Genomic DNA, 26990 nt, shown 5'->3' on the forward strand with positions numbered 1-26990 from the left:
CCATCTACTATGGGGTCTCCTTTACGTCTTTACTCACCTTTCTAATTTGGGTAAATATCAGCAATACAAACACATACATGTCCTTATAGACAACCAGATGCTCACAAACCAACACATGCTCTCAAGTGCACAATAAACAAAGGTTTTGAATTTCAATAATCTTTATTAACAAAAGACACATCTCTTTGACTAGCTGTTTAACTTTTTCATAGTCAACATGAACTAAATTCCATAAATTAAATTGAATTATTATAATGTAATATCTCTTAACTTTTATATATGCATTTATTTGACTTATTTATCTATTGCTTTCTATAAATTAAATTTTAGACTGGGCTACATTGGTTTTAATTTAGTTTTAGTCATTTGGGCTTCATTTGTGTAATGGCAGGCTGTTATATGGGAAATGTCTTTCCTTCAATTCCCAGTCTTTCCAGTTGAGGTCAGTATTGAACAAAAGTAGTGGGTTGTAACAAAGAAGTACAATTTAGTTTTAACAGAACCTCAACTTTACCTCATTTGAGTGTGCATAAGTGGAGGACGAGGACAAATATAAAAAGGTAATTTAGAAATTTTTTTACGCTTACTGCTCTCCACAAAAGAAGGTTGATTAAGCATTGATGTGTTCCAGTCACACATGTCAAGTTAGTCAAGTGGTAGTTCACAGGCATATCTGTCCAGGCTGAAAATAATATGTGGATAATTATAATCAGTTATTCCATGAGACCATGTGGATGCTTGTGCCAAAGACAATCCTGTCATGCATTCCTGTGATATCACATTCACAAGAACAGGGCAGATATGAAGTCACAATAACCTTGACCTTTGACCAAATCTACTCAGACTACTTTCTGAGTTCACAAGTCACAACAATTAAATGATAGAGATGAGAGACATCTGAACCACTAGAAAACATTAAAACAGAACTAAAGATTGTTAGTGGGATAGTAAGAATTCGATAAATAGTTTCATCCTGATTGTGTCGATTTTGCATGAGACATCACGTTCCTTTTGCTACTGTTGTCCCGTTGTGGTAAAATATATGGACTAACATCAGCTTGCAGATACTGTTTCTTTGAATATGAAGTAGAAACTTTAGTTTATTTTGTTACTTGTTTGTTAGTTTGGTTAATTTTTGGTTAATTTTGTGGTCAATAAAGCTTCCACCAAACATGACAGTTGAGGGTTTATCTGTAGTCTGCAAAGTTCAGCAGTTTAAATGATAAATTATATATTATCTGACAGATATGAGCAAATACACAGATAAATTTACATTAAGACTTAGTGATGTCTCGACCCATAATTGCTTTCTTTGTGTTTCTCTCGGGTCTCAGTAGAATTATGTAACACTTGGGTCCAAATAGGGCCACCAGGAGACCAAAACTGGAGGCCAGGATGGCAAATACCTCCACTGCATCTGCATATTTACCTGGTGAGTTGACATAAGCAGGGACAAAAGCCACCCACACAGCACAGAATATCAGCATGCTGAATGTGATGAGTTTGGCCTCATTGAAGTTGTCTGGAAGATTTCTTGCCAGAAATGCTAAAAGAAAACTCACAATAGCCAGTAAGCCAATATAACCCAGTAACACTGCAAAACCAACTGTTGATCCAACTACACACTCATAAACTATCTTGTCATTGTGGTACTGAGTGTTTTTATATGGAGCTGGTGAGGCAGAGACAATCCACGCAGTGCAAATTGCTGCCTGAATGCAAGTAAGAGCTAAAACTGTTCCTCTCTGGTGCACAGCACCAAACCACTTCAGAATGGCTCCACCACCTGGCTTGGAAGACTTGAAAACAGCCAGAACCACCATAGTTTTTACCAGAATACAAGAGACACAAAGCACAAAGCTGATCCCAAATGCTGCATGTCTCAGCTGGCATGTCCACAGTCTTGGTTGGCCAATGAAGAGCAGTGAACAGAGGAAACACATTTTAAGTGAAACCAAGATTAGGAAACTCAATTCTGAATTGTTGGCACGAACCATGGGTGTACGGCGATGATAGGTGAAGATGCCTAAGACAACAGCACAGATAACTGTGCCAAGCAGTGAAGTAGTTGTCAAGCAGATACCAAGAGGCTCATGATAAGAAAGGAACTCAGTTTTCTTAGGAATACAGTTATCCCGCTGGGGGCTTGACCAGAAATCCTCTGGACAACTGGTGCACTCTGTGGAGTCTGATAAAACAAAGATGGTAAGAAACATGCATACTTGTGTACATGATGCTCCCGATATAAAATAGAAATACTGAAATATGAACACTCACCAGTCTTATTGCTGATCTTTCCCTCAGAACAAGGTATGCAGTCAAAACAGCACACGGACTCCCTCTTTTTTCTGGCCATGCGGGTACCTGGAGGACAGCTCTCACTGCAAACTGACCGTGGTGGCTGTAAGGAGTAAAATAATGTGATTTTATTTTATCGGACACTGCTCCAATCTCTAATCCAATAGGAGACACTTCTGAACGAGCAAAAATAACCTCTTTGAATTCGGCGTTCCAGAAGATTTTGTTTACGTCAACAGTCAGTTCTTCATATTTGAATGCCGACCTCTTGACCTCACCCACAGTCTGAACTTTAGTTCTTCCATCGGGAAGCCACATCCAATTCATGATATCATAGACTGGTAAAACGTCTCCATTCTCATCAAATGACACTTGATCTCCAAATGATGTGGTGAAGTTGACCTTTTGTAAATAATGTACAAGCTACAAAGAGAAGCATTATGCCATTACTCATCACTGTCCCAAAACAATATTAAAGATTTTACCTTTCCAAAAAAATAGAAAATGAATAGCCAGTATATCAGTATTATTATAATGTATATAATGATTAACTTAATATTCTATACTTGCAAAACTATATACATTAAGTACCTTATGATGTAGCACCTGTATTCAAAATATAAGCAGGTGGAGTGTAAACTGATATCACACCTGCCATGGCTCCAGTCTTTGCAAAGTTGTGCAGCTCCACCCGCTGAAAGGTGCTTTCCCCGGCTCACATTTCAGTATATCATCAAGAGCATATGCCAGAGCATAAACAGCCTTGTAAACATTATACTCTGGCCGAAGGTTCGAAGTGTCCAAAAATTCTGTTTCCACATCCTCTAAATTTTCTTGTCCTGTGCATATTGCTCCCCCAGCTTCTACCCAACCTGCAGTATGTGGTGCAAATCGACACTGAAATGTGTGTTCCCAAAACTGTTTGACCTGAAATGTATTTAAAACAAAGTCATAAATTGTAATTTTTTTTTTTAAATTGCAAAAATTATACAGTGTAAGATTAAATTCTTACCAAACTTTTTTCAGATTTGTAGTCATTTTCGTCTGGACGTATTTGTAACAGAAAGTCCCTGAGTCCAGGAATTTCCCCTCGACGGATGGCAATGCCCAGTGTGCCACTCAAGTATGGCATGAAGCGAGGGGTCTGAAGCACCAAAGTGGTGGTCCAGGTTTCACTTGCAATCCACTGCAGGCCTGTCACATTCTGCCTCACCACCTGTGCGTTGCATGATGTAAAACATATTTTTACAGAGCACATGTTGATTTATCCACAACTGTTTGTCTTTGATTAGTGAAGAAATCTTTACCTGGTTAGAAACAACATACAGTATATAGACAAGACAATTCATTCAGTCAAATGAAAGTCATAAACATACACATAAAACACAGCAACACAATTTATTATTGATACAAATTAAATCTAGAAAGGCTTTAAAGAAAGGAAAGGAGTGACTCCAGTAGTGCTGACCCCTCTTTCCAAGTTCAGAATCGTTACGATGAACTTGAATTTACCCCTGTCATCCTATTCTTATTCTGAGCTCTGAACTCAACTAAGGAGGGGAAAAACAGTACTATCTCAACAGCATGGTCCTATAAAAAACAGTGATGAGTGTCCAACTTCTTTATATACCTCACACTGAAGTGTGCAGTAACTTACACTTGTCACAATTTCCTTTTTATAAGTTAATCGACTAACGGTGCATTAACATTTAACTATTTTTAATTTTTATTACTTAGATCATCTGCACAGATTGTATTGATGTCACTCCAATACAGAAATTCACAAAACAAACCTTTTCAGGTGTGCTTAGATTTTTGCATTCAGAAGAATACAGTGTACAGGTATTATTACATTTGACGTGATAAGAATAAACAAGGGACTGAATTTTCCTGTAAATCTATTTAGTTAAAACCGATGGTAATTGACAGGATATCATTCAATAATTTATCCTATACATATATATATAAATTATATAGTAATTCTTCAAGTTTCCTGAAATTATGAATTTTAAAATTTTATTTTAATTCCAACCTCTTCCATCAGTTGAATCATGTGGATTTCATGTGCAAACACAATGACCACACGAGCTGTTGAAGTCTTTATCAGTTGTACAATTCCTCTGAGTCCGTTTGGGTCATTGTCCCAGGGCAGCACCTGCAGGTAGGCAAGGCAACCCCCACCAGTCTGAGGCAGGCCAGATTGAAAGGCCTGGGCAACGTGGAGACCATAATCATCATCACTGACCAGCAGGCCCACCCAGGTCCAGCCAAAGTGTTTAAGAATCTGAAACATTGCATGTACCTATGTGGATACAATATATAATTGTGGAGGGATTAACAGAATCACAAGTTTCCAGTTCAATTATTGTAAAGTAAATGCATTTTATTAGGTAAGTCCCACAATGAAATCGCATTAAACAATTCCAATAAGAAAGACAACAGATTTATTCTAATATGGCAATTTTCACAAACTGTACAGTTTATGAACTCCAAAATGTTTCACCTGGAAAGCATCACTTGGGATTGTTCTAAAGAACGATGGGAACCTTTTCCGGTCATTCAGACAGGAACATGTTGCATAATAACTCACCTATGAAATATTAAAAAAAATGTTTAAATGCATTGAAGGTGTTTAAACCCTGTCACATTGTTTACCAGGTTGAAGTCAGATCCAGTCAACATTCATCTTAATCACCAATGATGTTATTACAAAAAGAACATGATCATTGGAAAACTTACAATGGGCATTCTGTATAAACCTAGAACATCAGAGATGGCAATGGAAAATGTTGAATAGTGATCACCCACAATCCCAATAACTGGCGTGGTTCCTGGACACTTCTCCTGAAACAGAAAGTGTTCCCCTCGATCACTGGCTAGTGACAGTGCACCACTGAGTCCAATAATAAGTGCACCACAGTTGTCATAAAGAGTGTATCCCAGAGTCACATTAGGCAGCAGGTTGGAGTTCTTGTTGATCTCATCAATAGCAAAGGCCATGGTCATGGCATATCTGAACCCTAAAGAATCGAAACTGAAACACAGATTATTACCATGAAGACTTAAAATAGTTACAGATAGTGTAACATGAAGACGTTTCTTACAGTCAGCTGTGTGTGAGAAACTTACCCTTTGCAGCTGGGCTGTTGTGGCTCTGATGTAAATGTCCTTTCAGGGAAGACAGAGGTGTAGTGGACCTCAAACAGCCCACCCAGAACAACATCTCCAGGCTTATGCATTTCATTTATATTAAATTTTCTTTGTAATTTACAAGATGATAGCAGAGAGGATGACACTGAGCATAAAAAGGAGGAAATGCAAAAAAAGAAGATAAAGTACAGACTGGAGTTCAAATACGTGGCAGTAAAAACCCCCATAACTGCCCTACACACATTGTCTGTTTGTTATTCAAACAAGGTTTCTCGGTTTTATATGCAGTGTGACGTAATCCCTTTGCAAACTTTCTGTCATTGTTTATTCTTTGTCTCCACCTATTAGGGCACAGTTTGTGGGGGCAGGACATGAAACATGCTGCATATTAAACTCAACATGTGAACCATTATTTCATTTGCAAGTGTTTTTAATTGAAATTCAATTTCTACAAAAGACTACAAAAATTATTGAAAATATTGAAAATAAAAGTGGACTGAAGAAGGAATGAACATTTACTGACCTAGCAGTTGTCTCTAATTTAAGGTTTTGCTGGGTGAAGAGTTTTCGTTACAATATTAAAAAAAACATTTGACATACTTAAAGGCTAAATAATTTACTCTTTCTAAGCAATTGATTTCTATTTAAACCCTTAATTAATGTCAACAGTTAATGACACCTACATATAAAACATCTTATGTCTTTTAATGCTGAAGAAGTGGAAAGCTGGGTTTGGTGCTTTGGATTTGATAATTCTACAGCTAGGGTTTTTAAAAATGGGATTGAAAAGGTTTCCTTGTTGACCCGACCAGCATCGTACTATCTTCCTATTACTGTTTCCTCATGCAAATGTACAACTCTCAGTATAACTTAAACTGATATTGAGAGTATCAGTCTCAGAAAGCAAAAAGTCGCAAAATTATATTTTTGGCAGATTATATTTTTCTTTGTCTAAAATAAAGAAAACTATAACTGTGATTGTTCACAGTTTTGCTTGGTGGCCTTGTACTGTTTATTCAATATGTCTCCAAATATGTTTATGTGGACATAAAATTAAAAATTATTTATTTTAATGTGTCAGACTTAAACATGAAAAGTATCTCAAAACCATAAGCTTAATCTATTGCTGTGTACATTTTCCTCAAAACATTTTTCTATGTACAGAAGTGTTTGTGGTCTTCACTTGTGTAGAAATGAAATCAGTCCAGCTTGAAACTTTAGTCACTTGAGGAATGAATGAATGAATGAGAATTAATTTCACAGAAACAGTTCTTTATTTCTTTCAGTTTGATCTAAATTTATCACATTTTGAATTTTTATAACTTTGTGGTCTCTCGACCCATTATTGCTTTTTTTGTGTTCCTCTCAGGTTGCATCAAGATTATGTAACATTTGGGTCCAAATAGGGCCACCAGGAGGCCAAAACTGGAGGCCAAGATGGCAAATACCTCCACTGCATCTGCATATTTACCTGGTGAGTTGACATAAGCAGGGACAAAAGCCACCCACACAGCACAGAATATCAGCATGCTGAATGTGATGAGTTTGGCCTCATTAAAGTTATCTGGAAGATTTCTTGCCAAAAATGCTAACAGGAAACTGACGACAGCCAGTAAGCCAATGTAACCCAGTAACACTGCGAAACCAGCTGTTGATCCAACTACGCACTCATAAACTATCTTGTCACTGTGGTACTGCATATTTTTATAAGGAGCTGGTGAGGCAGAGACAAGCCAAGTTGTGCAAATTGCTGCTTGGATTGATGTAAGAACCAGAACTGTCCCTCTCTGCTGCACAGCACCAAACCACTTCAGCGTGGCTCCACCTCCTGGCTTGGAGGCCTTGAACACGGCCAGAACCACCATGGTTTTCACCAGAATACAAGAGACACAAAGGACAAAGCTGATCCCAAATGCTGCATGTCTCAACTGGCATGTCCACAGTTTAGGATGTCCAATGAACAGCAATGAACAGAGGAAACATAGTTTAAGTGAAACCAAAATCAGGAAGCTCAATTCTGAGTTGTTGGCTCGTACCATGGGTGTGCTGCGATGATGAATGAAGATGCCCAGGACAACAGCACAGATAAATGTTCCCATCAATGAAGTGGTTGTCAAGCAGATACCCAGAGGTTCTTGGTAGGAAAGAAACACTATTTCCTTAGGAACACAATGGTCACGCTGGGGACTGGACCAGAAATCCTCTGGGCAACTGGTGCACTCCATGGAGTCTGGAGATAAAAGGGGAGAAGGGATAAATTGTTATGGTACAAAATTCCCAGTAATATTTGTCTACCTATCAATTTAATATCTTACCTGCTTATCCTGTTGTGGGTTGTGCGGTGCTTAAGCACATATTTAAATATCAAAACATGACCACCAACCTGTTTTATTGCTGATCTTTCCCTCGGAACAGGGAACGCAGTCAAAGCAGCACATAGGCTGCCCCTTCTTTCTGGCCATACGAGTACCTGGAGGACAGCTCTCACTGCACACTGACCGAGGTGGCTGGAGGGAGAAAGATAAATATGTTTTTAAGGTCTTTTACAGTCCACAAAATAATGGGTTTTTTTTTAATACAAAGAAAAAAATATCCATAAAATAACCTTTCTTGACTCAAAGTTCCAGAAGATTTGGTCTTCATAAATTGTGAGTTCTTCACTTTTGAAAGCCAACTTCTTAACCTCACCAACATGCTGAACTTTAATTGTTCCATCAGGAAGCCACAACCAGTTCATGATATCATAGATTGGTAAGACGTCTCCATTCTCATCGAATGACACTTGATCACCAAATGATGTGGTGAAGTTGACCTTTTGTAAATAATGTACAAGCTGCAAATGGATAACAGAAACACTTAAACAGCTGAATATGACAAAACATTTTTTCAATGTATTTTATCCTTCTACCTATATTAAATCATAAATATTAAGAGAAAACTTACAGGCAACCCACTAATTCCATTGTTGCAATCCGTATTTTACTTTTTTACATTGACAAAACAATGAACATTACCTAATTGAGCAGTACTAGTATTAAAAACAGAACAAGGGTAAAATAAAACCACACCTGCCATGGCTTCAGTCTTTGCAAAGTTGCACAGCTGTTCCCACTGAAAGGTCCTCTCCCTGGTTCACACCGCACCATGTCATCAAGGGCATACGCCAGTGCATACACAGCCTTGTAAACATTGTACTCAGGCCTGAGGTTAGAAACATCCAGAAACTCAGTTTCTGCATTTTCAACATCTTCCTGGCCAGTGCACAATGCTCCCCCAGCTTCCACCCAACCTACTGGTTCAAATCTACATTGAAAGGTGTCTTCCCAAAATTGTTTCACCTGAAATGCATTAGGGTCATCATTATTAGGTGTTACAAAGCATCATGATTTGAAGCATCAGTTTATCATGAAATGGTATTTTTCAATACCATTTCAGCAATTTGTTACCATGTTGTTTTCATATTTGTTGTCACTTTGATCAGGGCGTAATTGTATCAGAAAGTCTCTGAGCCCTGGTATCTCTCCACGACGGATGGCAATGCCCAATGTGCCACCCAGGTAGGGCATGAAGAGGGGGGCCTGAAGCACAGCAGCTGTGGTCCAAGCTTCACTTCCTATCCATTGTCGGCCTTTCACATCTTGCCTCACCACCTGTGCATTACAACATGTCAGTTATATACTTTTACAGTTTTCTTTTCAGCAAATGTTCATTTATGTCTGACAGGTCTATTATCTGGTCATATACACTGGCAAGGGAAGTGATGTAAATGTTTTTCTGCATAACTTGTCATAAAGTGTGACAGGATTCAACACATTGTTTTTTCTCTCCACTTGTGACTTAAATAACTGGTTGAAACTCCTTAGTTATAACCTCATATAGGTACGTAAATTGGAGCTGCACAACATTTAAAAAGCATATTGAACTGTTCTTCGTTGCCAAACTGCTTTGCCTCAGTTGTATTCTTAAAATGTCTGGTGTGATTAGCTGTCTTAATATCAGTCCACAGCATTTCTTTTGAATTCAGGTATGGGCTCTGACCTGTCCACTTCGACAGGAAGATTTACTTTTTAGTAGACGTTTCTTTTACACTGTCATTGTCCTGCTGTAACCCACCTTCTACTGGACAGAAGCTGTTAAAAAAGCAGCTTGAAACCATTATTTTCTTTCCATCATATTTCACAAATCACACAGCTGTTTCCTGTTTACACCAGGATCTAGTACTGCAGTTGTTGCCTGTTTTTGTCATAGTGTTTGATATATTGTTTATTCCACAATCTTTTTTCACTCATAGTCCAGGTTTCCTAACACCTGACTCCAATGAACTTTTACTAAAGTAGCCCATGTTCACAACTTTTTTCACCATTAATTTGAGTATAAAATGGGTGTGTTCAATAAACACATGAAGATTATAAATGTTTAACTGTTATTAACTAAAGCCCATTGTGTTTGTCTATAATCGTCACTTTAAAGATCCGATCACATTATTATGGAGATCAATAGAAGACCAGCTAACCAAAGAGTCTGTCTACTTTTTCTCACCATTGTAAAGACAAATGTCAAACACTTGTAGGAAATTACAATTTTTAATGATCTGTAAATTGCAATTTAAAGTGAGTTAAATAACACTAACATGTTTTCATTGCTAATCTGTACAACTGAAACTTGCAGCAAAAGTCAGTAGCCCATATCGTAAGCTTTTGTTTATAAAAATCAGCAGTAATCTGCATACTAAGCTAAGAATGTATCAATCTATGTTTTCATTATAACAATTTTTTAAAAGATTTAAATGTTTAGCATATTTACACAGAACATTAAATTTTACCCTGATGATGACAACACTGCAACTAAAAATAGCTATTTTAAACAATTTTATTTGTTTGATAATTATTGAAGCAATTTTGGTCAGTTGATTTTTTTTAAGCATAAAATTTGATCGTGTTACATTTAAAGTACATTTCGCTGTAATGCCAACCTCTTCCATCAGTTGAATCATGTGGATCTCATGAACAAACACAATAATCACACGAGCTGTTGAAGCCTTAATCAAATGCACAATCCTTCTGAGTTCATTTGGGTCACGATCCCAAGGCATCACTTCTAGGTAGGCCAGACAACAAACACCGGACTGGACCAGGCCAGACTGAAAGGACTGGGCAACATGGAATCCATAATCATCATCAGTGACGACCAGGCCTACCCAAGTCCAGCCAAAGTGTTTTAGAATCTCAATCACAGCACGCACCTACAGTATGTGGATATATTGGTTTGGAAAATGTTCAACATGTCAATATATATTATTTTAAATAATAAAATTACCACAGTTGCTCTTGTTACAGTGAACTGCATTATAATAGTTTTATAAATTGTTGTGTTTTTCAAAGAATGAAAAAGCTTTTAGCTTGTACTGCTTGAAAAACACATTGAAATATTGTAGTTCTCTAATTGGTATTAGTGTTTCACCTGGAAAGCATCACTTGGAATTGTTCTGAAGAAGGATGGAAACCGTTGCCGATCAGTCAGACAGGAACATGTCGCAAAATAACTCACCTATCAAGAAATACACAAAATGCACTTATAACAAGATTTATTTACTTGTTGTATTTAAAGTTGACCTCATATCAATCACAGTATTTGAAAATATAACAATACACAATATAAAGTATAGGTAACTCACAGTAGACATTTTGTATAAACCTAGCACATGGGAGATGGCAATAGAAAATGTTGAGTAGGAATCACCCACAATCCCCAAGACTGGAGGAGTCCCTGAACAATTCTCCTGAAGCATAAACTGATCCTCTTGACCACTGGCCAGCGACAGTGCACCACTGAGTGCAATAATAAGTGCACCACAGTTGTCATAAAGAGTGTATCCCAGAGTCACATTAGGCAGCAGGTTGGAGTTCTTGTTGATCTCATCAATTGCAAATGCCATTGTCATAGCATCCCTAAAGCCTAGAACGTCAAAGCTAACACACAAAATATCACTTTTATTGAATAAAACGTAATGTGTCACTAAGAACCAGGTGGATACAAAAAAATTAAACTAATGCGATTAACACACTTTTAATACTTTACTACTGCATTTTATTACATTAAATAACTCTTGAAAATTACAGGTATTACACAAATCCCATAAGTATTTGAGCCAATTTCTGTTTTCTTCCTTAGCATGAAAACTCTGACACTGCAGACATAGTAATTTGAAGTTTCTTCAGTCAACTTACCCTTTGCAGCTGGGCTGTTGTGGCTCTGATGTAAATGTCCACTCAGGGAAGACAGAGGTAAAGTGAACCTCAAAAAGCCCCCCCAGAACAACATCACCAGGTTTATGCATTTCATTAAGGTGAAACTTTCTCCATAATTTACAAGAAAATGGAAGAGAGAACAACACGTAGGGTAAAGAGGAGAAAGTGGCAAAAAACAAGACAAGATAGACACAGAGGAACATGTCAGGACAATCCCCCATAACTGCGCTCCTCCCTTTCCACATTTCTTCAGTGAATGTTTCTTGATTTTATATGCAAGGCAACGTCATCCTTACGCAAGCTTTTTGTCATTGTTTAAGCTTTCCCACCACCTATAAGGGCAGGAGATGAGCTATGTAGAGCAGTACATAATAAATATCATCTTTATTATGTCAAGTTTAAAGGTTTTCTTTCTTTTAATATTTTAGTGTTTCTTTTGAAAGCTTTGGTCTTTTTTCAATTTCTTCACTGCATTATTGTCATTGCATTGGTATTGAACATCCACTAATACAATTATGTCAATCTAACTTGATATACTTTCTCTACAATAGTTATGTGGAATAAACACTTTCTGCAATGCTTAAAGTCATGGATCATACTTCACTGAATCATGTTTTAGACATGAACTGTATAGTTGTGTTAATTTGTCATGTGTTCATTTGTGTTCAATCGCAGTTTCTACCTCTTGTATTATTGGGTCTTAGCTATTCCTGTTTTTTTTTTTTTTTTCTAAAGCACTTTTTAAGTGTCTTTTATATATTCCTGCAACACATTTCCACAAACCAATATTTTTTGTAATATAAAGTACATTTATTTAGCCTACAAATACAGACACAGAATAACTGCTATATTTTTGCAAGACACTTTTCATGCTTTTTACAACCAAGGATGTAGAATTACCTGTTTCTGAAGAATCATCTCTAATTATCTAGCTAAAACCTCACCTCTTTATATTTCCACTGATCAACAGCTTTAGGCTTGTCCCTTTCAGGGGTCACCACAGCAAAACGTGTTCCGCATGTTTTTATGCCGGATGTCCTTCATGCCGCAACCCTCCCATTTCCCATTGGGACCGGCACCAAGGTGGTCCTTGTTGGGGTGGGTACAATCCCACTGCCTTTTGCCTCCTAACCCGATTGTCTACCCATTAAGCCACCAGGCCCCCTCTTTATCTTTTCACTGAATTGATGAGAATGTGGCAAAGATTTCATCAGATTTTTGAAAAAAAGGGATTACACCACTGATATTGGCCACAGTTCTTCCACATTCTCAGGGATAGGAGCCACATAAGCTCCTTAAATGATGCTTGTAGGAGTCTATTTAGACTTTTATCCTTATTTGGATAAATAAATATTTGTCTTAAGATATCAGACTTGTATAAATGAAGCTTCCAACCCATGTAGCTAGTAAATTGATACAGTCTAAGGGTTGTAGTACTATGGTTGTTGTAGTACTATGGTTGTTGTGGTACTATGGATGGGGCCCTGGGTACTTTTATTTATGGCTGTCCTGATGCAGCTTATTTAAAGGCTATATTGCACTTTAAAATTAAATGTATACACTAACACATATAAATAAATCTATTTAGTTAAGAGAAAAAATATGAAATGTATAAAAATGCATATTTCTTGCATTCAGAAAAGTGAGTTTGTTGGCTAATGAGGTTGGATTGGACAGAACCGTATTTGGCACTTTTTCTAAACATGCAAATATCCAATTCATATGTAACAGAAAATGTATTGAATGAAAGAGAAAACATAATTACATTTCCATATAATCTATTGTGAAATTATAAATTTACATATTTGATAGGACACACATTATGATAAAAAAAGTATTCTCCCATATTGTTTTCCACCAAATGATCCGTTCTTATTTTTCAATACAACTTAGACTTCTGATAACCATTGTCACTTTACTTTGGTTTGCTTAGAAACTTTGTAGTCAAATTATATGAAAAAATATACAAGCCACACAGAAAGCATTTCTTCTTTGTTTAATTATTTATACTTCAGACAATGAGGCAGAGGCTTTCTAAGTCTTTCAGATCCTATTGTGTATTCACAACAAAGAGGGCAGGTTACTTATTTGTTCTCAGTTTGTCAGTTCAATGTTGGTTTTTTATGTAACTGTAATTGCTGGTTTTATTTCTTAGTAATGCCTTGACCCATAATTGCTCTTCTTGTGTTTTTTTCTGGTCTCAACAGGATTATGTAACATTTGGGTCCAAACAGTGCCACCAAAAGACCAAAACTCGAGGCCAGGATGGCAAATACCTCCACTGCATCTGCATATTTACCTGGTGAGTTGACATAAGCAGGAACAAAACCCACCCACACAGCACAGAATATCAGCATGCTAAACGTGATGAGTTTGGCCTCATTAAAGTTGTCTGGAAGATTTCTTGCCAAGAATGCCAACAGAAAACTGACAATAGCTAGTAAGCCAATATAACCCAGTAACACTGCAAAACCAACTGTTGAGCCAACAACACACTCATAAACTATCTTGTCATTGTGGTACTGAGTGTTTTTATGAGGCATTGGAGTGGCAGATAGAATCCAAGAAGTGCAAATTGCTGCTTGAATGCAAGTTAGAGCTAAAACTGTTCCTCTCTGATGCACAACACCAAACCACTTAAGTTTGGCTCCACTTCCAGGTTCTGAGGCCTTGAAAACTGCCAGTACCACCATGGTTTTCACCAAAATGCATGAAACACAAAGCACAAAGCTGATCCCAAATGCTGCATGTCTTAACTGGCATGTCCACAGTCTGGGTCGTCCAATGAACAGCAGTGAACAGAGGAAACACAATTTAAGTGACACCAAGATCAAGAAACTCAATTCTGAATTGTTGGCCCGCACCATGGGTGTGCTGCGATGATAGATGAAGATCCCCAGGACAACAGCACAGATAAAAGTGCCCACCAATGAGGCTGATGTCAAGCAGATACCCAGAGGCTCTTGGTAGGAGAGAAACTCTGTTTCTTTAGGAACACAGTGGTCACGCTGGGGACTGGACCAGAAATCCTCTGGACAACTGGTGCACTCCATGGAGTCTTAAAAAAGAGCAAATTCCATCGTTATCAAGTTGTTGATATCATACGTTCCCTGTCATTGATTTGGACATCACTGCTGATGACACAATCGGGATTTTTGCAGAAGAGCAAATGTGCTTTTCCTAGGTATCCACAGAGGGTTAACTCACCCGGATAAAAATATCTTTTACAGCAAATCATTACATTTTAAAATTATTACCAACCAGTTTTGTTGCTGATCTTTCCATCAGAACAAGGGATGCAGTCAAAGCAGCACACAGGCTGTCCCCTCTTACTTGCCATCCGGGTACCAGGGGGACAGCTCTCACTGCAAACTGACTTAAGTGGCTATAGCAGAAGAATATGGAAATAATTGTTATTTGACATTCTGTTATTATGTAATTTTAAAGGGAACACAAACACAGGGAGACATAACCTCTTTGGATTTAAAGTTCCAGAAGATTTTCTCTTCATCAAGTATGAGTTCTTCGCCTTTGGTGGCTGTCGTCTTAACAACCCCAACACTCTGAACTTTAGTTTTTCCATCAGGGAGCCATAACCAGTTCATAACATCATAGATTGGTAAGGCATCACCATTCTCATCAAATGATACTTGGTCACCAAAGGGAGTAGTGAAGTTTACCTTTTCCAAGTAATACATAAGCTAAAAATGGGAGAGAGAAACTCAGCAAATGGTTTACAGTGGACATTGTTCTTCAATAGCCAAGTCGTTATGCTATTGAGACAGCCAAGTGACTGAATGAAGTGAATTAAAAATATTTAATGTTTTTTAAATTTTGAAAGTCAGTCTAACAGCTTATTATAACCTGTAGTGAAGTTTTTTGTTGAGGAACATCTATAGTAGCTTCATGTAAAACTTAACATGTCCCCAAACTAAGTCATCACATTGAAAAGGTCAAAGTGCATGAATGGGTCCCACCCACAGGTCCCTGACTGCACACACAACCATTGCCATGTGTAGCGCCCCTTTAACAAAGTATATATAATAACTATTAAAAAAACATAATCTTACTGTTTCTGGGATCTATTTTCCGTTTCAGAAAATTTCATTTTGTACCTCAAGCTAAAAAAAAACAATACTGATATCAAACCTGCCATGGCTCCAGTCTTTGTAAGGTAGCACAGTTGTGTCCACTGAAAGGTCCTCTCCCTGGCTCACACTGTAACATGTCATCAAGAGCATATGCCAGAGCATAAACAGCCTTGTAAATATTGTACTCTGGCCTGAGTTCTGACACATCCAAAAAGTCCACAGTCTCCAAATTCTCTATATCTTCATTTCCAGTACATATTGCTCCCCCATTTTCCACCCAACCAACTGGAGGTGGAGAAAATCTACAGTGAAATGTGTGCTCCCAAAATTGCTTAATCTGAAATAATTTTTTTTTTAATTAACAGAAATAATAACTATATTTTTGTGTAATCTATCATCAGAGTGTGAGATTAAACTCACCATGCTATTTTCGTAGCCATTTGTATGTTGTTTAGGATTGATTCTTAACAGGAAGTCCCTCAGTCCTGATATCTTTCCACGACGTATAGCAATTCCCAGTGTGCCAACCAAGTATGGCATGAAGGTAGGGGTATGGAGCCCATCAATCAATGTCCAAGCCTCACTGGCAATCCACTGCAGGCCAGTCACATTTTTCTTCACCACCTGTTTATGCACCACCAAAATGATTACAACAATCATTTTTAGACTTTTATGAAACAATTACTTAAGAAATAGATTACATATTGTGATCTGTTTTATGTTTAAAATCAAAAAAGCCACAGTAAAAGACATAAAACATGAATCACATTTTTACACAGTATTTAAAACTCAGAACCGCAGGCACATGTACAAACATAAATGTTGCATGGGATTATAACGAGTAACATAGATAATGAAGTACAATATTTGTTACTAAAATTAAATGTTCAACTACTAAATGACTGAAAAAAACATCCACATTTTAGCAAACCACTTGAGGATTCATGCTTTGAATTCACATATATTGATGTCTTTTCATCCCCCAAACCTCTTCCATGAGTTGAATCATGTGCATCTGATGTGCGAAGACAATGACTACATGAGCTGTAGATGTTTTCATCACATCCACAATCCTTTTGTATTCATTTGGATCATGGCCCCAGGGCAAAATCTCTGTGTAAGCCAGACATCCTCCACCATACTGAGCTATGTCTGATTGGAAGGATCGAGAAATGTGCAGTCCATAATCATCATCACTGACCAGCAGACCTGCCCAACTCCAGCCAAAGTGTTTTAATATCTGAATCATCGCACGCACCTAAGTGAATACATAGTGGGGGGATTAGTACACTGTGTATAATGGTCTTCTAGTGCGTTATCATATGTCATGATCAAAGTATAGATAATGAATCCTGTTAAGTCTTTTTCACCTTTTCATTAATGATGCACAAAGTAAATATGTTTTATATGCGCTAAAAATGCCTAAGGGGCAGCTCTTTTCAGGAATGAAATTTAATTTGAGACATAAACTGTCTGCATTTTCTTATTTGCTAATAGTGATTCACCTGGAAAGCATCACTAGAATCACATTAGTCTTCTGGCTACAGTAAACTTTCACTGCCTTTACCTGTCTAATAGAATGTAATTAAAGTTAATTAATTATTTTCACTTACAGTAAACACATAGTTTGCCTAATGATAGAAAAAGTAAAAGTGTTTGATGTAAATGCCTAAATGGCAAGGCATGATTTTAAGTGTGCTATACTTGTCTTCAGACATACAGACAAGTAAAGAAGAGTATTATGTATGTCTGTTTTACCTGGAAAGCATCACTTGGGATTGTTCTAAAGAAGGATGGAAACTTCCGCCTGTCACTTAGGCAGGAACATGTGGCATAATAACTCACCTACAATTAAACACACAAATGCAAAGTGTTACTATAGATACATGGGAAAAAGTGTTCATAACTTACTGAAGCACAGAATGTTGAAGACAAGAACAAAAAACTCACAATAGGCAGTTTAAATAGGCCTAGAACACTGGAGGTGGCGATAGAAAATGTTGAGAAAGGATCACCCACAATCCCCAGGACTGGAGGAGTCCCTGAACAGTTCTCCTGAAGCATAAACTGCTCTTCACCACTCACCAACGACAAGGCAGCACTGAACCCAACACTTAGTGTAGCACAGTTGTCATAAAGACTGTATCCCAGAGTCACGTTAGGTAAAAGGCTGGAGTTATTGTTGATCTCCTCAATAGCAAAGGCCATTGTCATCGCATGTCTAAACCCTAGAAGGTCAAAGCTACAGAGGTAGTAGAAGTACATAAATTCAATACTCAAGTATGAGTGCAAGCACTTAAACTTCACATTTTTTTTCATGTTAAACTCTCCTAAAGTACAAAAATACAAGCCTCCTTATAAAAAACTGAAATAACCGTGCCTTTTAATTTACATATAATCTGATGCTAGTCCATAGTTGTTCAAGAAATTATAAAAATTATGGCAATGAACACTATTTCAGTATTTAATAAAAATATGCATCAAGTTTTTAAATAAGCTTTAAAAGGTGAAGGTTTTTCCACTCTATGTACCGGTAGCTGTCAAATAATCTAGCAGATTAAAAACTAAACTTTTTCTTTCTGAATTTTAGGGGAGTAAATGTAACAAAAACATAAATCCTCCAGTAAAATACAAGTAGCTTAAATCTGTACTTAGTTACTTGCCAGAACTATAAAACCAATAACACAAAATATTACTATGAAACTGTGACACCCTAGTATTAATAACCTCTTATGTGTTGAAAACATACCCTTGGCAGCTTGGCTGATGTGGCTCTGAGGTGAATGTCAGCACAGGGAAGACAGAGCTATAATGGACTTCAAAAAGCCCACCCAGAACTATATCACCAGCCTTTTGCATCCCATTAAGATGAAAATTACTCTGTAATTTGCAGGTTGAAGATGGAAATAAAGACTCAGATAAGAAAAAACAGGAATAAAGGAAGCTCAGATACACACGAAAGACAAAACATCTGTCAAGAACAGTCCTCATGACCGCCGCCCTGCCTTAACACCTGTATCTAATTTTTATGCACTGGTACTTAATTTTATACACACGGTCATGTCATCTACTTCACCATTCGTCATTGTTTGATCATTTACACCACCAATCATGCATCAATTTGCATCAGCAGCTGTGGGGGATGGGCAAACCTATTTTAAAACAATTGTATTGCATCTATGTCAGATCAGCAGTCTTTCTGGTACTAAATCATGTACATTTTGTAAGTGATGTTTTCTAATCTGGTGAGATTTTTACTCAAATCTCAGAGTGGAAAAACTGCCTTTAACAGCAGAAACTAGGCTCACGGTGGGCGGCCGTCTGCCTTCGTTGGCTGACATGAGTGGAGAGAGAAGAGAGAAAAAAGAAATGACAGGAGGCAACAAACAACTATAATTTGCCAGCCAGCTACTTGCAAGCTCCTGTCCATCACACTGGAAAAAGTACGAAGAGAAAAAGAAAAGAATAAGAGGGAGGGAGACAGAAGAGCATCACAGCCTGGATGCTCATGTGCTTAAAAGAAAAACAGATGGTTATAAGATGCAGACATTGACAGTAATATCCAATGCAATCCAGAACTACATGGATTATACTGTACATTTACTAATTAAGTTAATTAACTGAGACTGAAACCATGGGGTGGCTGAAGCTCAGTTGGTAAGGGCAGTCGTCCACAGACCACAAGGTGAGTAGTTTGATCCCTGGCCCTGGCTATATGTCGAAGTGTCTCTGGGCAAGACACTGAACCCCAGTTTTTACGCATCCGGCGTAAAAACTGTGCCAAATCAACATGCGGACAATGATCTGCTGTGGCGACCCTGAACCCACGGGATAAGCCGAAAGGACAAAAAAAATTGAGACTGAAACCAGCACAAAAGGTAGGAATTTGTTGCAGTTACAAACCTCTAATTGAGACACTATTTAAAGATGAGGGAAATTCTTTTGAAGTTCGGATTTAAAAATCTCTACCAAGTCAGACTGAGTGCTGGGTCAGTGATCCAGAGAAAAGAGACGTGATACGTGAAGGACCTGTAGCCAGCTTACTTCTTTTTGAATCTTGGGACAGACAAGAGTCCTTCATTCTGGGACCATAGAGGACGATATGTAATTAAGGTTTAAGACATCAGACAGGTTGAAGGAGCACTTCCATTAAAGATTTTGTGTGTCATCAGAGACACCCTGAAGGCTCATCTGGCATGAATAAGGAGCCAGTGAAGGGAAGCTAAAAGACATTTTGATTTCCATCATTTGTTTTCTAATCTCATGCAGGTCTCTTTAAGATGATGTGTTTGTTCAGTGAACCAAAGTGTAGGCTGGTATTACGTTAATTCCATAGATATGGAAAAAGCATTGGCAGCAGCTTTGTGTAACAAGCCTTTACAATTACATTTAGAATATCTGTCTACAACTGTTGAGAACAACAAATTAAGGGAGAAAGAAATTTTTATTAGCATTTAACAGAAAAGAAACAACTAACCACATTTTCTCTGGAATTAAAGGAGGTCATTACAGAATTTTTACATTTTTATGAACCCGTGAAAGGCTCATATTGATTAAGTGCTTCAGAAAGTTTTGCTTTCTTCACCACAATCTTTGTGGGAATTTATTGAAGCACCACATAAACAGAGCAACCAGACATCAGGAGCCAACATAGTGATGGTATGTTTAACATTTGAGTTTTGAAGAATTCCTCATCACTCGAGCAGCGGAAAATTAACCTTCGTGTCAGAGCTTGTATTAGTTTGAGAATAAGACCTTGCTGCTGATCTATGAAGCTTTGTTTGGGGGCTAATGGTTTATGCTGTGCAACAACGCAGTCGAGATCAAATAGTTTGTGGTAGTAGAGATTATAACAGTTTGTTTGAACTATGGATCATATCAGAGCAAGAAAAAAAAGAAAAGAAAAAAGAAGTAGATTGAGGACAACATTTAAAAACTGTTTCTGAATAAAATCCCCCACTTCCCATATCTGGACATGCATACACATGCTCCATATCTTCTCATATGTGTCATTTTGACAGCTCTACAAAATATTGTTCTTTTGTTTATTGGAGACTCATTCTTCATTTTTCTTTTGAAGGTAAAATCGCTACGTATTGTCACGTTGTGCCACACGTTGTTTTTTGAATCATTCTTGTATTACAGACATATTATCACAAACAACTTGACATCTGAAACATTGTATAGATGCTATGAAACTCAACAACTATGTGACCAGAAGCCAAGAATGGCCATGGATGCAGTAATGTTTTTACACCGTTATCTACTATTCCAATATGGCAAACCTCATTTTCTTGTGATAATGAGATTTTTTTTTTATTTAAATGAATTCATCTTCCATAGATAACAACTAAATAATTATCCTTCAATGTTCTTTCAGAAATAAATGCGATTTTACTATTCTTTTTACAATGAATATAGACTATGCACTTTTCCACAATGGTCTTAACGTTTTACAATAGTTTTAAAGTTATTAAATTTCTGAGATAAACGAGTAAATTAACATGAGTCGACCTCCAGAGTATTGTCAGTCATTGACATGGCAGCTCTGCCTTAATCTGTGTCTGTAAATGGGTGAATGAGAAGCAATATTTTAAAGTACTTTGCCTGGTTAGCTCGAAAAGTACCAAATAAAATGTACAATAAAAGTTGTTCTTGTGGCATCAAAAGGTGATGCTCCAGGAGCATCCAATACTGACTCCAAAATGTCATTGTAGTGTCAATACCTGACGCTGTATGGTCGCGCTCCTGGAGCTCCCAATAGCAATGCTAAAGATTCCCGTGAAGGATGTACAAAGCGGCAAAATTTGATGCCTTCAGTAGTATCAATGTCTGACACTGTGGGATAAGTAATTAAGCAGAAAATACATATATACTTTTATACAGTGTTAGGTACTACATGTATATTCATTAATATACTCTACTAGGTTACATTTTCTACCTGCACTTTAGAAGTATATGAGACCATGGTTTGCATTTGTTTTTGTACTGAACTCTGCACAATGACGATAATGTTAAATCTAATCTAATTTGATGGTTATAATCTTTTAAATCCTTTTATTTCCAAGGGAATGTGCTCAGGTAAAAAGGGGAAATAGACTGTTTCCAATAAACATTAGTAATTGCTTACATATTCATCTAAATTAGTTTTCACAAAAAAATGTCAAAGGTTACAAATAAGTTAGACATTGCCCTGTTCAAGGGCAGATCACCCTGAATGTGCAAAATGCACATTCATCTAAACTTAACTCTTACTTCTAGTAAGTAACTGTTGCTCTTATGACTTGGTGGCTCCTCGGCCCATAATTGCTTTCTTTGTGTTCCTTTCAGGTCGCATCAGAATTATGTAACATTTTGGGCCAAACAGCGCCACCAATAGGCCAAAACTTGATGCAAGGATGGCAAATACCTCCACAGCATCTGCATATTTGCCCGGTGAGTTGACATAAGCCGGAACAAAAGCCACCCACACAGCACAGAATATCAGCATGCTGAAAGTGATAAGTTTAGCTTCATTGAAGTTGTCTGGTAGATTCCTTGCCAAAAATGCTAACAGGAAACTGACAACAGCTAGTAAGCCAATGTACCCAAGTAACACTGCGAAACCAACTGTTGATCCAACAACACACTCATAGACTATCTTGTCACTGTGGTACTGAGTGTTTTTATATGGAGCAGGTGAAGAAGACACAAGCCAAGTTGTGCAGACTGCTGCCTGAATAGACGTGAGAACCATAACCGTCCCTCTCTGCTGCACAGCACCAAACCACTTCAGCGTGGATTCCCCTCCAGGTTTAGAGGCCTTGAAAACAGCCAGAACCACCATGGTTTTCAACAGAATACATGAGACACAAAGCACAAAGCTGATCCCAAATGCTGCATGTCTCAACTGGCATGTCCACAGTTTAGGATGTCCAATGAACAACAGTGAACAGAGGAAACATAGCTTAAGTGAAACCAAAATCAGGAAGCTCAGTTCTGAGTTGTTGGCTCGTACCATGGGTGTGCTGCGATGATGAATGAAGATGCCCAGGACAACAGCACAGATAAATGTTCCCAGCAATGAGGTGGCTGTCAAGCAGATACCCAGAGGCTCATTGTAGGAAAGAAACACTATTTCCTTAGGAACACAATGGTCATGCTGGGAACTGGTCCAGAAATCCTCTGGACAACTGGTGCACTCCATGGAGTCTGGAGATAAAAGGGGAGAAGGGATAAATTGTTATGGTACAAAATTCACAGTAATATTTGTCCATTAGTCCTCCGATATCTTAAGTACTCATCTTGTTAAGGGTTGTGGGGGTGCTGGAGACAAAATAAAAAATTTAAAATATGACCACCAACCAGTCTCATTGCTGATCTTTCCCTCAGAACAGCGAATGCAGTCAAAGCAGCACACAGGCTGCCCCTTCTTTCTGGCCATACGAGTACCTGGAGGACAGCTCTCACTGCACACTGACCGGGGAGGCTTTAGGGAGAAACTGAAATATGTCAGTCTATGCTGTTTTCATTTCTTCCACAAAACTATAAGTTTCTGAAAAATCAGAAATAACCTTTCTTGATTCAAAGTTCCAGAAGATTTGGTCTTCATAAATTGTGAGTTCTTCACCTTTGAAAGCCAACTTCTTAACCTCACCAACATGCTGAACTTTAATTGTTCCATCAGGAAGCCACAACCAGTTCATGATATCATAGATTGGTAAGACGTCTCCATTCTCATCAAATGACACTTGATCTCCAAATGATGTGGTGAAGTTGACCTTTTGCAAATAATGTACAAGCTGCAAAAGGATGATAATAATTTTCTAATTACTTGAAAAAAGTCTAATTGGGCTAAATACATTAATGTTAATAAAAAAAAGACAAACGTAGCCTATAACTTAGGCTTTAGCACTTAATTTAAAAAAAAGGGTAAAGTGATACCACACCTGCCATGGCTCCAGTGTTTGTAAAGTTGCACAGCTGTTCCCACTAAAAGGTCCTCTCCCTGGTTCACACCGCAGCATGTCATGAAGGGCATACGCCAGTGCATACACAGCTTTGTAGACATTATACTCAGGCCTGAGGTTAGAAAGATCCAACAGCTCAGTCTCCACATTTTCAATATTTTCCTCTCCAGTGCATAAAACTCCTACCGAATATGCTGGATCAAATCTACATTGAAATGTGTGTTCCCAAAATTGTTTCACCTAAAATATATTAAAACAGCATAATTAACATGAATTATTGAATGTTATTTTTTATAGTTTAATCTTTAACAATATATAATAATAAAATCTTACAATATTATTTTCATATATTTTATCAGGACGTATTTGTAACAGGAAATCCCGGAGTCCTGCTAATTCTCCTCGACGAATGGCGATGCCCAGTGTGCCACCCAGGTACGGCATGAGGCGAGGGGTTTGGATCATAGAACCTGCTGCCCAGGCTTCGCTTGCAATCCACTGCCGTCCAGTCACATCCTGCCGCACCACCTGTGCATTTCATCTTATCATAATTTTTTCTACATCCGTGTTTAATAAATACAGTAGAATTTGGAGCAAAGTACATTTTTGGGATAAATAAATAATCAAATTGTTTTTAAATTCCAACCTCTTCCATTATTTCAATAATGTGGATCTTGTGTACAAACACCATGACCACACGAGCTGTTGAAGTCTTTATCATATGTACAATCCTCCTTATTTCATTTGGGTTGTTTTCCCAGGGCAACACCTCGAGGTAGGCCAGACAACCTGCACCAGACTGAACAAGTCCAGTTTGAAAGGACTGGGCAACATTGAGTCCATAGTCATCATCAGTAACAACCAGGCCTACCCAAGTCCAGCCAAAGTGTTTTAGAATCTGTATCATAGCACGCACCTATGTGAATATATATTATATAGTAGGAATTAGAGCATAGAATTCTTTAACTTTGATTATTGTAAATTACTTTTTTTCATATATTGGTGAAACAGGACTAGTAAACAAAGGATTAGTTCTGTACATTTATGTAGCTAACTGCTATACATTTTTATACAATTTATATTCTTCATGTACATTTAAATAATGAATCTCCTTAAAGAGAAAATATTGGGCTCAAAATGGACAAAAACGTATTGTACTGCCTGCAACACATACAGTATATTTTGTATTTCTCAACTTGGTCATAGTATTTCACCTGGAAAGCATCACTTGGAATTGTTCTAAAGAAGGATGGAAACTGTTTCCGATCAGTCAGACAGGAGCATGTTGCAAAATAACTCACCTATCAAGAAGAATTCAAAACAATGTAATACTTAATTTATTAAATAATGTCTTACTTTAGAAAAATATAATTCCAATGCAGTATATGAAAATACAATATGTAATTTATTCTATACACAGCATGTAAAGAGGCAACTCACAATTGGCATTTTGTATAAGCTTAGCACATGGGAGATGGCAATGGAAAATGTTGAGTAGGAATCACCCACAATCCCCAAGACTGGAGGAGTCCCTGAACAGTTCTCCTGAAGCATAAACTGCTCCTCTTGACCACTGGCTAATGACAATGCACCACTGAGTCCAATAATAAGTGCACCACAGTTGTCATAAAGAGTGTATCCCAGAGTCACATTAGGCAGCAGGTTGGAGTTCTTGTTGATCTCATCAATTGCAAATGCCATGGTCATAGCATCCCTGAAGCCTAAAATGTCAAAGCTAAACACACAACAAATACCACTTTTAATTGCTAAAATGCAATGTGTCACTGAGAACAGGGTAGATATATAGTAAAAAGACTTACATGTATACATGTATTACATTTCGTTAAATATATGTCATATGTCATAAGTATTTCACCGCAGCGGAATATTTTCTTCACCATAAAAACCGAGCAATTTGAACAGCAGTGTCTTGCAGTCCACTTACCCTTTGCAGCTGGGCTGTTGTGGCTCTGATGTAAATGTCCACTCAGGAAAGACAGACGTGAAGTGGACCTCAAACAGCCCACCCAAAACTACATCACCGGGTTTATACAGTTCATTCAGACGAAACTTTCTCCTTAATTTACAAGACGAGGGACAAGAGGACAACACTGAGCATAATGAAGACGAAGTGCAAAAACAGACGATAAGGTACACACAGAAGGGAAAACATGTGACAAGAACCCCCCCCATGACTGTTCTACTTTCCCAGCAATGTTCTGTTCATCGTACAAGACTTGACTATATATGATTACATGCAAATCCAGGTCATCCCCTTTGCAAACTTTCATGTCATTGTTTATTCATTCTCACCACCTATCAAGGCACATGCTTTCGGGGCAGGACACAATAAACATAAAAACAATAATAGTCATATAAAATTTAAAAAAATAATACAATATTAATGTTTTGCTATCACCAAGTATTTTTGCAAGTATGAAATCATTTTGATATTTATTTTCTTTATTATGAGTTAATTATTTTTCCTTACTTTTCGGAATTGTCTAGGCATTGTCATAGGGACAAATTTGAGTGCAAAACTATTAAAGGGGAGATAGATTTTCAAGGAGCTGGCTCCACCATACAAATTCACCTAAAATTATATCATCGTTTTTGTTTTTTGTTTGTTTTACTTTACACAACTGTACAGTAATGGCATCTTTGCAATTTCCTCCTGACATTAGAATAAGACTCCAGCATTACTGTACAACGTCAAGCTTTTTTACCATTAGTGACAAGTCTATCAGCATCAAAATGATTAATGTCAAATCTAGGCATCTAGGTAGTTTGATAGGAATGAGTGTTGTATACTGTTGTGATTGATGGTTTTAGGACTTTAAAATAGTTTAAAATATTTTTGTTAACGTAGTCAAACCTTCACCAATTTTCAACTTGCATTCTATGGCTTTAGTTTAGGGTGTAGATGTACATTAATGGTTTTAAAATGTACTTAGACTTAACAGAGTCCATAGTAAGAAACAAAATGGCATATTCTGAACTGAAAGTTCCATTCAAGTGATGTCATCTGGAGGCATGTGTAACCTAGAGGTACAGAGATATTTTATTATTTTATATATTTTAGAGGCTACGGTCTACCATACCAAAACGACTAGTCAGGGATGCCCCTAAGACAACCTAGCACAGAAAGGTGTGGTGCAAGATAGCGTTATGCTGCCACCACCATGCTTCACTATAGGGATGGTATTGGGCAGGTGATGAGCGGTGCTTGGTTGGCACCAGATATAACATCTAGA

At 37.6% G+C, this 26990-nt stretch overlaps 4 protein-coding genes across 4 annotated transcripts; all 4 read right to left on the reverse strand.

Moving 5' to 3' along the window:
* Positions 1–211: 211 nt before the first annotated feature.
* Positions 212–5682, reverse strand: LOC137128926 (extracellular calcium-sensing receptor-like). Its single transcript, XM_067507620.1, has 9 exons — positions 5428–5682; positions 5038–5332; positions 4802–4888; positions 4331–4600; positions 3311–3514; positions 2950–3225; positions 2494–2721; positions 2278–2401; positions 212–2188 (listed from the first exon to the last, which is right to left on the reverse strand). The coding sequence occupies exons 1-9, from the start codon at positions 5673–5675 to the stop codon at positions 1275–1277; spliced, it is 2646 nt and encodes an 881-aa protein (XP_067363721.1). The 5' UTR covers positions 5676–5682; the 3' UTR covers positions 212–1274.
* A 1082-nt stretch (positions 5683–6764) lies between these two features.
* Positions 6765–11867, reverse strand: LOC137128931 (extracellular calcium-sensing receptor-like). The gene is made up of 9 exons (XM_067507633.1): positions 11676–11867; positions 11123–11417; positions 10909–10995; positions 10421–10690; positions 8895–9098; positions 8517–8786; positions 8054–8281; positions 7832–7955; positions 6765–7678 (listed from the first exon to the last, which is right to left on the reverse strand). Exons 1-9 carry the CDS (start codon positions 11783–11785, stop codon positions 6765–6767), a joined length of 2502 nt encoding a protein of 833 aa, XP_067363734.1. The 5' UTR covers positions 11786–11867.
* A 1973-nt stretch (positions 11868–13840) lies between these two features.
* On the reverse strand, positions 13841–18646 carry LOC137129016 (extracellular calcium-sensing receptor-like). Its single transcript, XM_067507795.1, has 9 exons — positions 18537–18646; positions 17738–18029; positions 17546–17632; positions 16776–17045; positions 16208–16411; positions 15846–16124; positions 15170–15397; positions 14958–15081; positions 13841–14754 (listed from the first exon to the last, which is right to left on the reverse strand). The coding sequence occupies exons 1-9, from the start codon at positions 18644–18646 to the stop codon at positions 13841–13843; spliced, it is 2508 nt and encodes an 835-aa protein (XP_067363896.1).
* Positions 18647–22064: 3418 nt separating this feature from the next.
* Positions 22065–25845, reverse strand: LOC137129034 (extracellular calcium-sensing receptor-like). The gene is made up of 9 exons (XM_067507822.1): positions 25682–25845; positions 25177–25471; positions 24951–25037; positions 24383–24652; positions 24070–24264; positions 23716–23976; positions 23341–23568; positions 23132–23255; positions 22065–22978 (listed from the first exon to the last, which is right to left on the reverse strand). Exons 2-9 carry the CDS (start codon positions 25441–25443, stop codon positions 22065–22067), a joined length of 2346 nt encoding a protein of 781 aa, XP_067363923.1. The 5' UTR covers positions 25444–25471; positions 25682–25845.
* Between the last annotated feature and the right edge of the window lie 1145 nt (positions 25846–26990).

The sequence above is a fragment of the Channa argus genome, chromosome 6, assembly GCF_033026475.1.
Source record: "Channa argus isolate prfri chromosome 6, Channa argus male v1.0, whole genome shotgun sequence".
Classification (NCBI taxonomy): domain Eukaryota; kingdom Metazoa; phylum Chordata; class Actinopteri; order Anabantiformes; family Channidae; genus Channa; species Channa argus.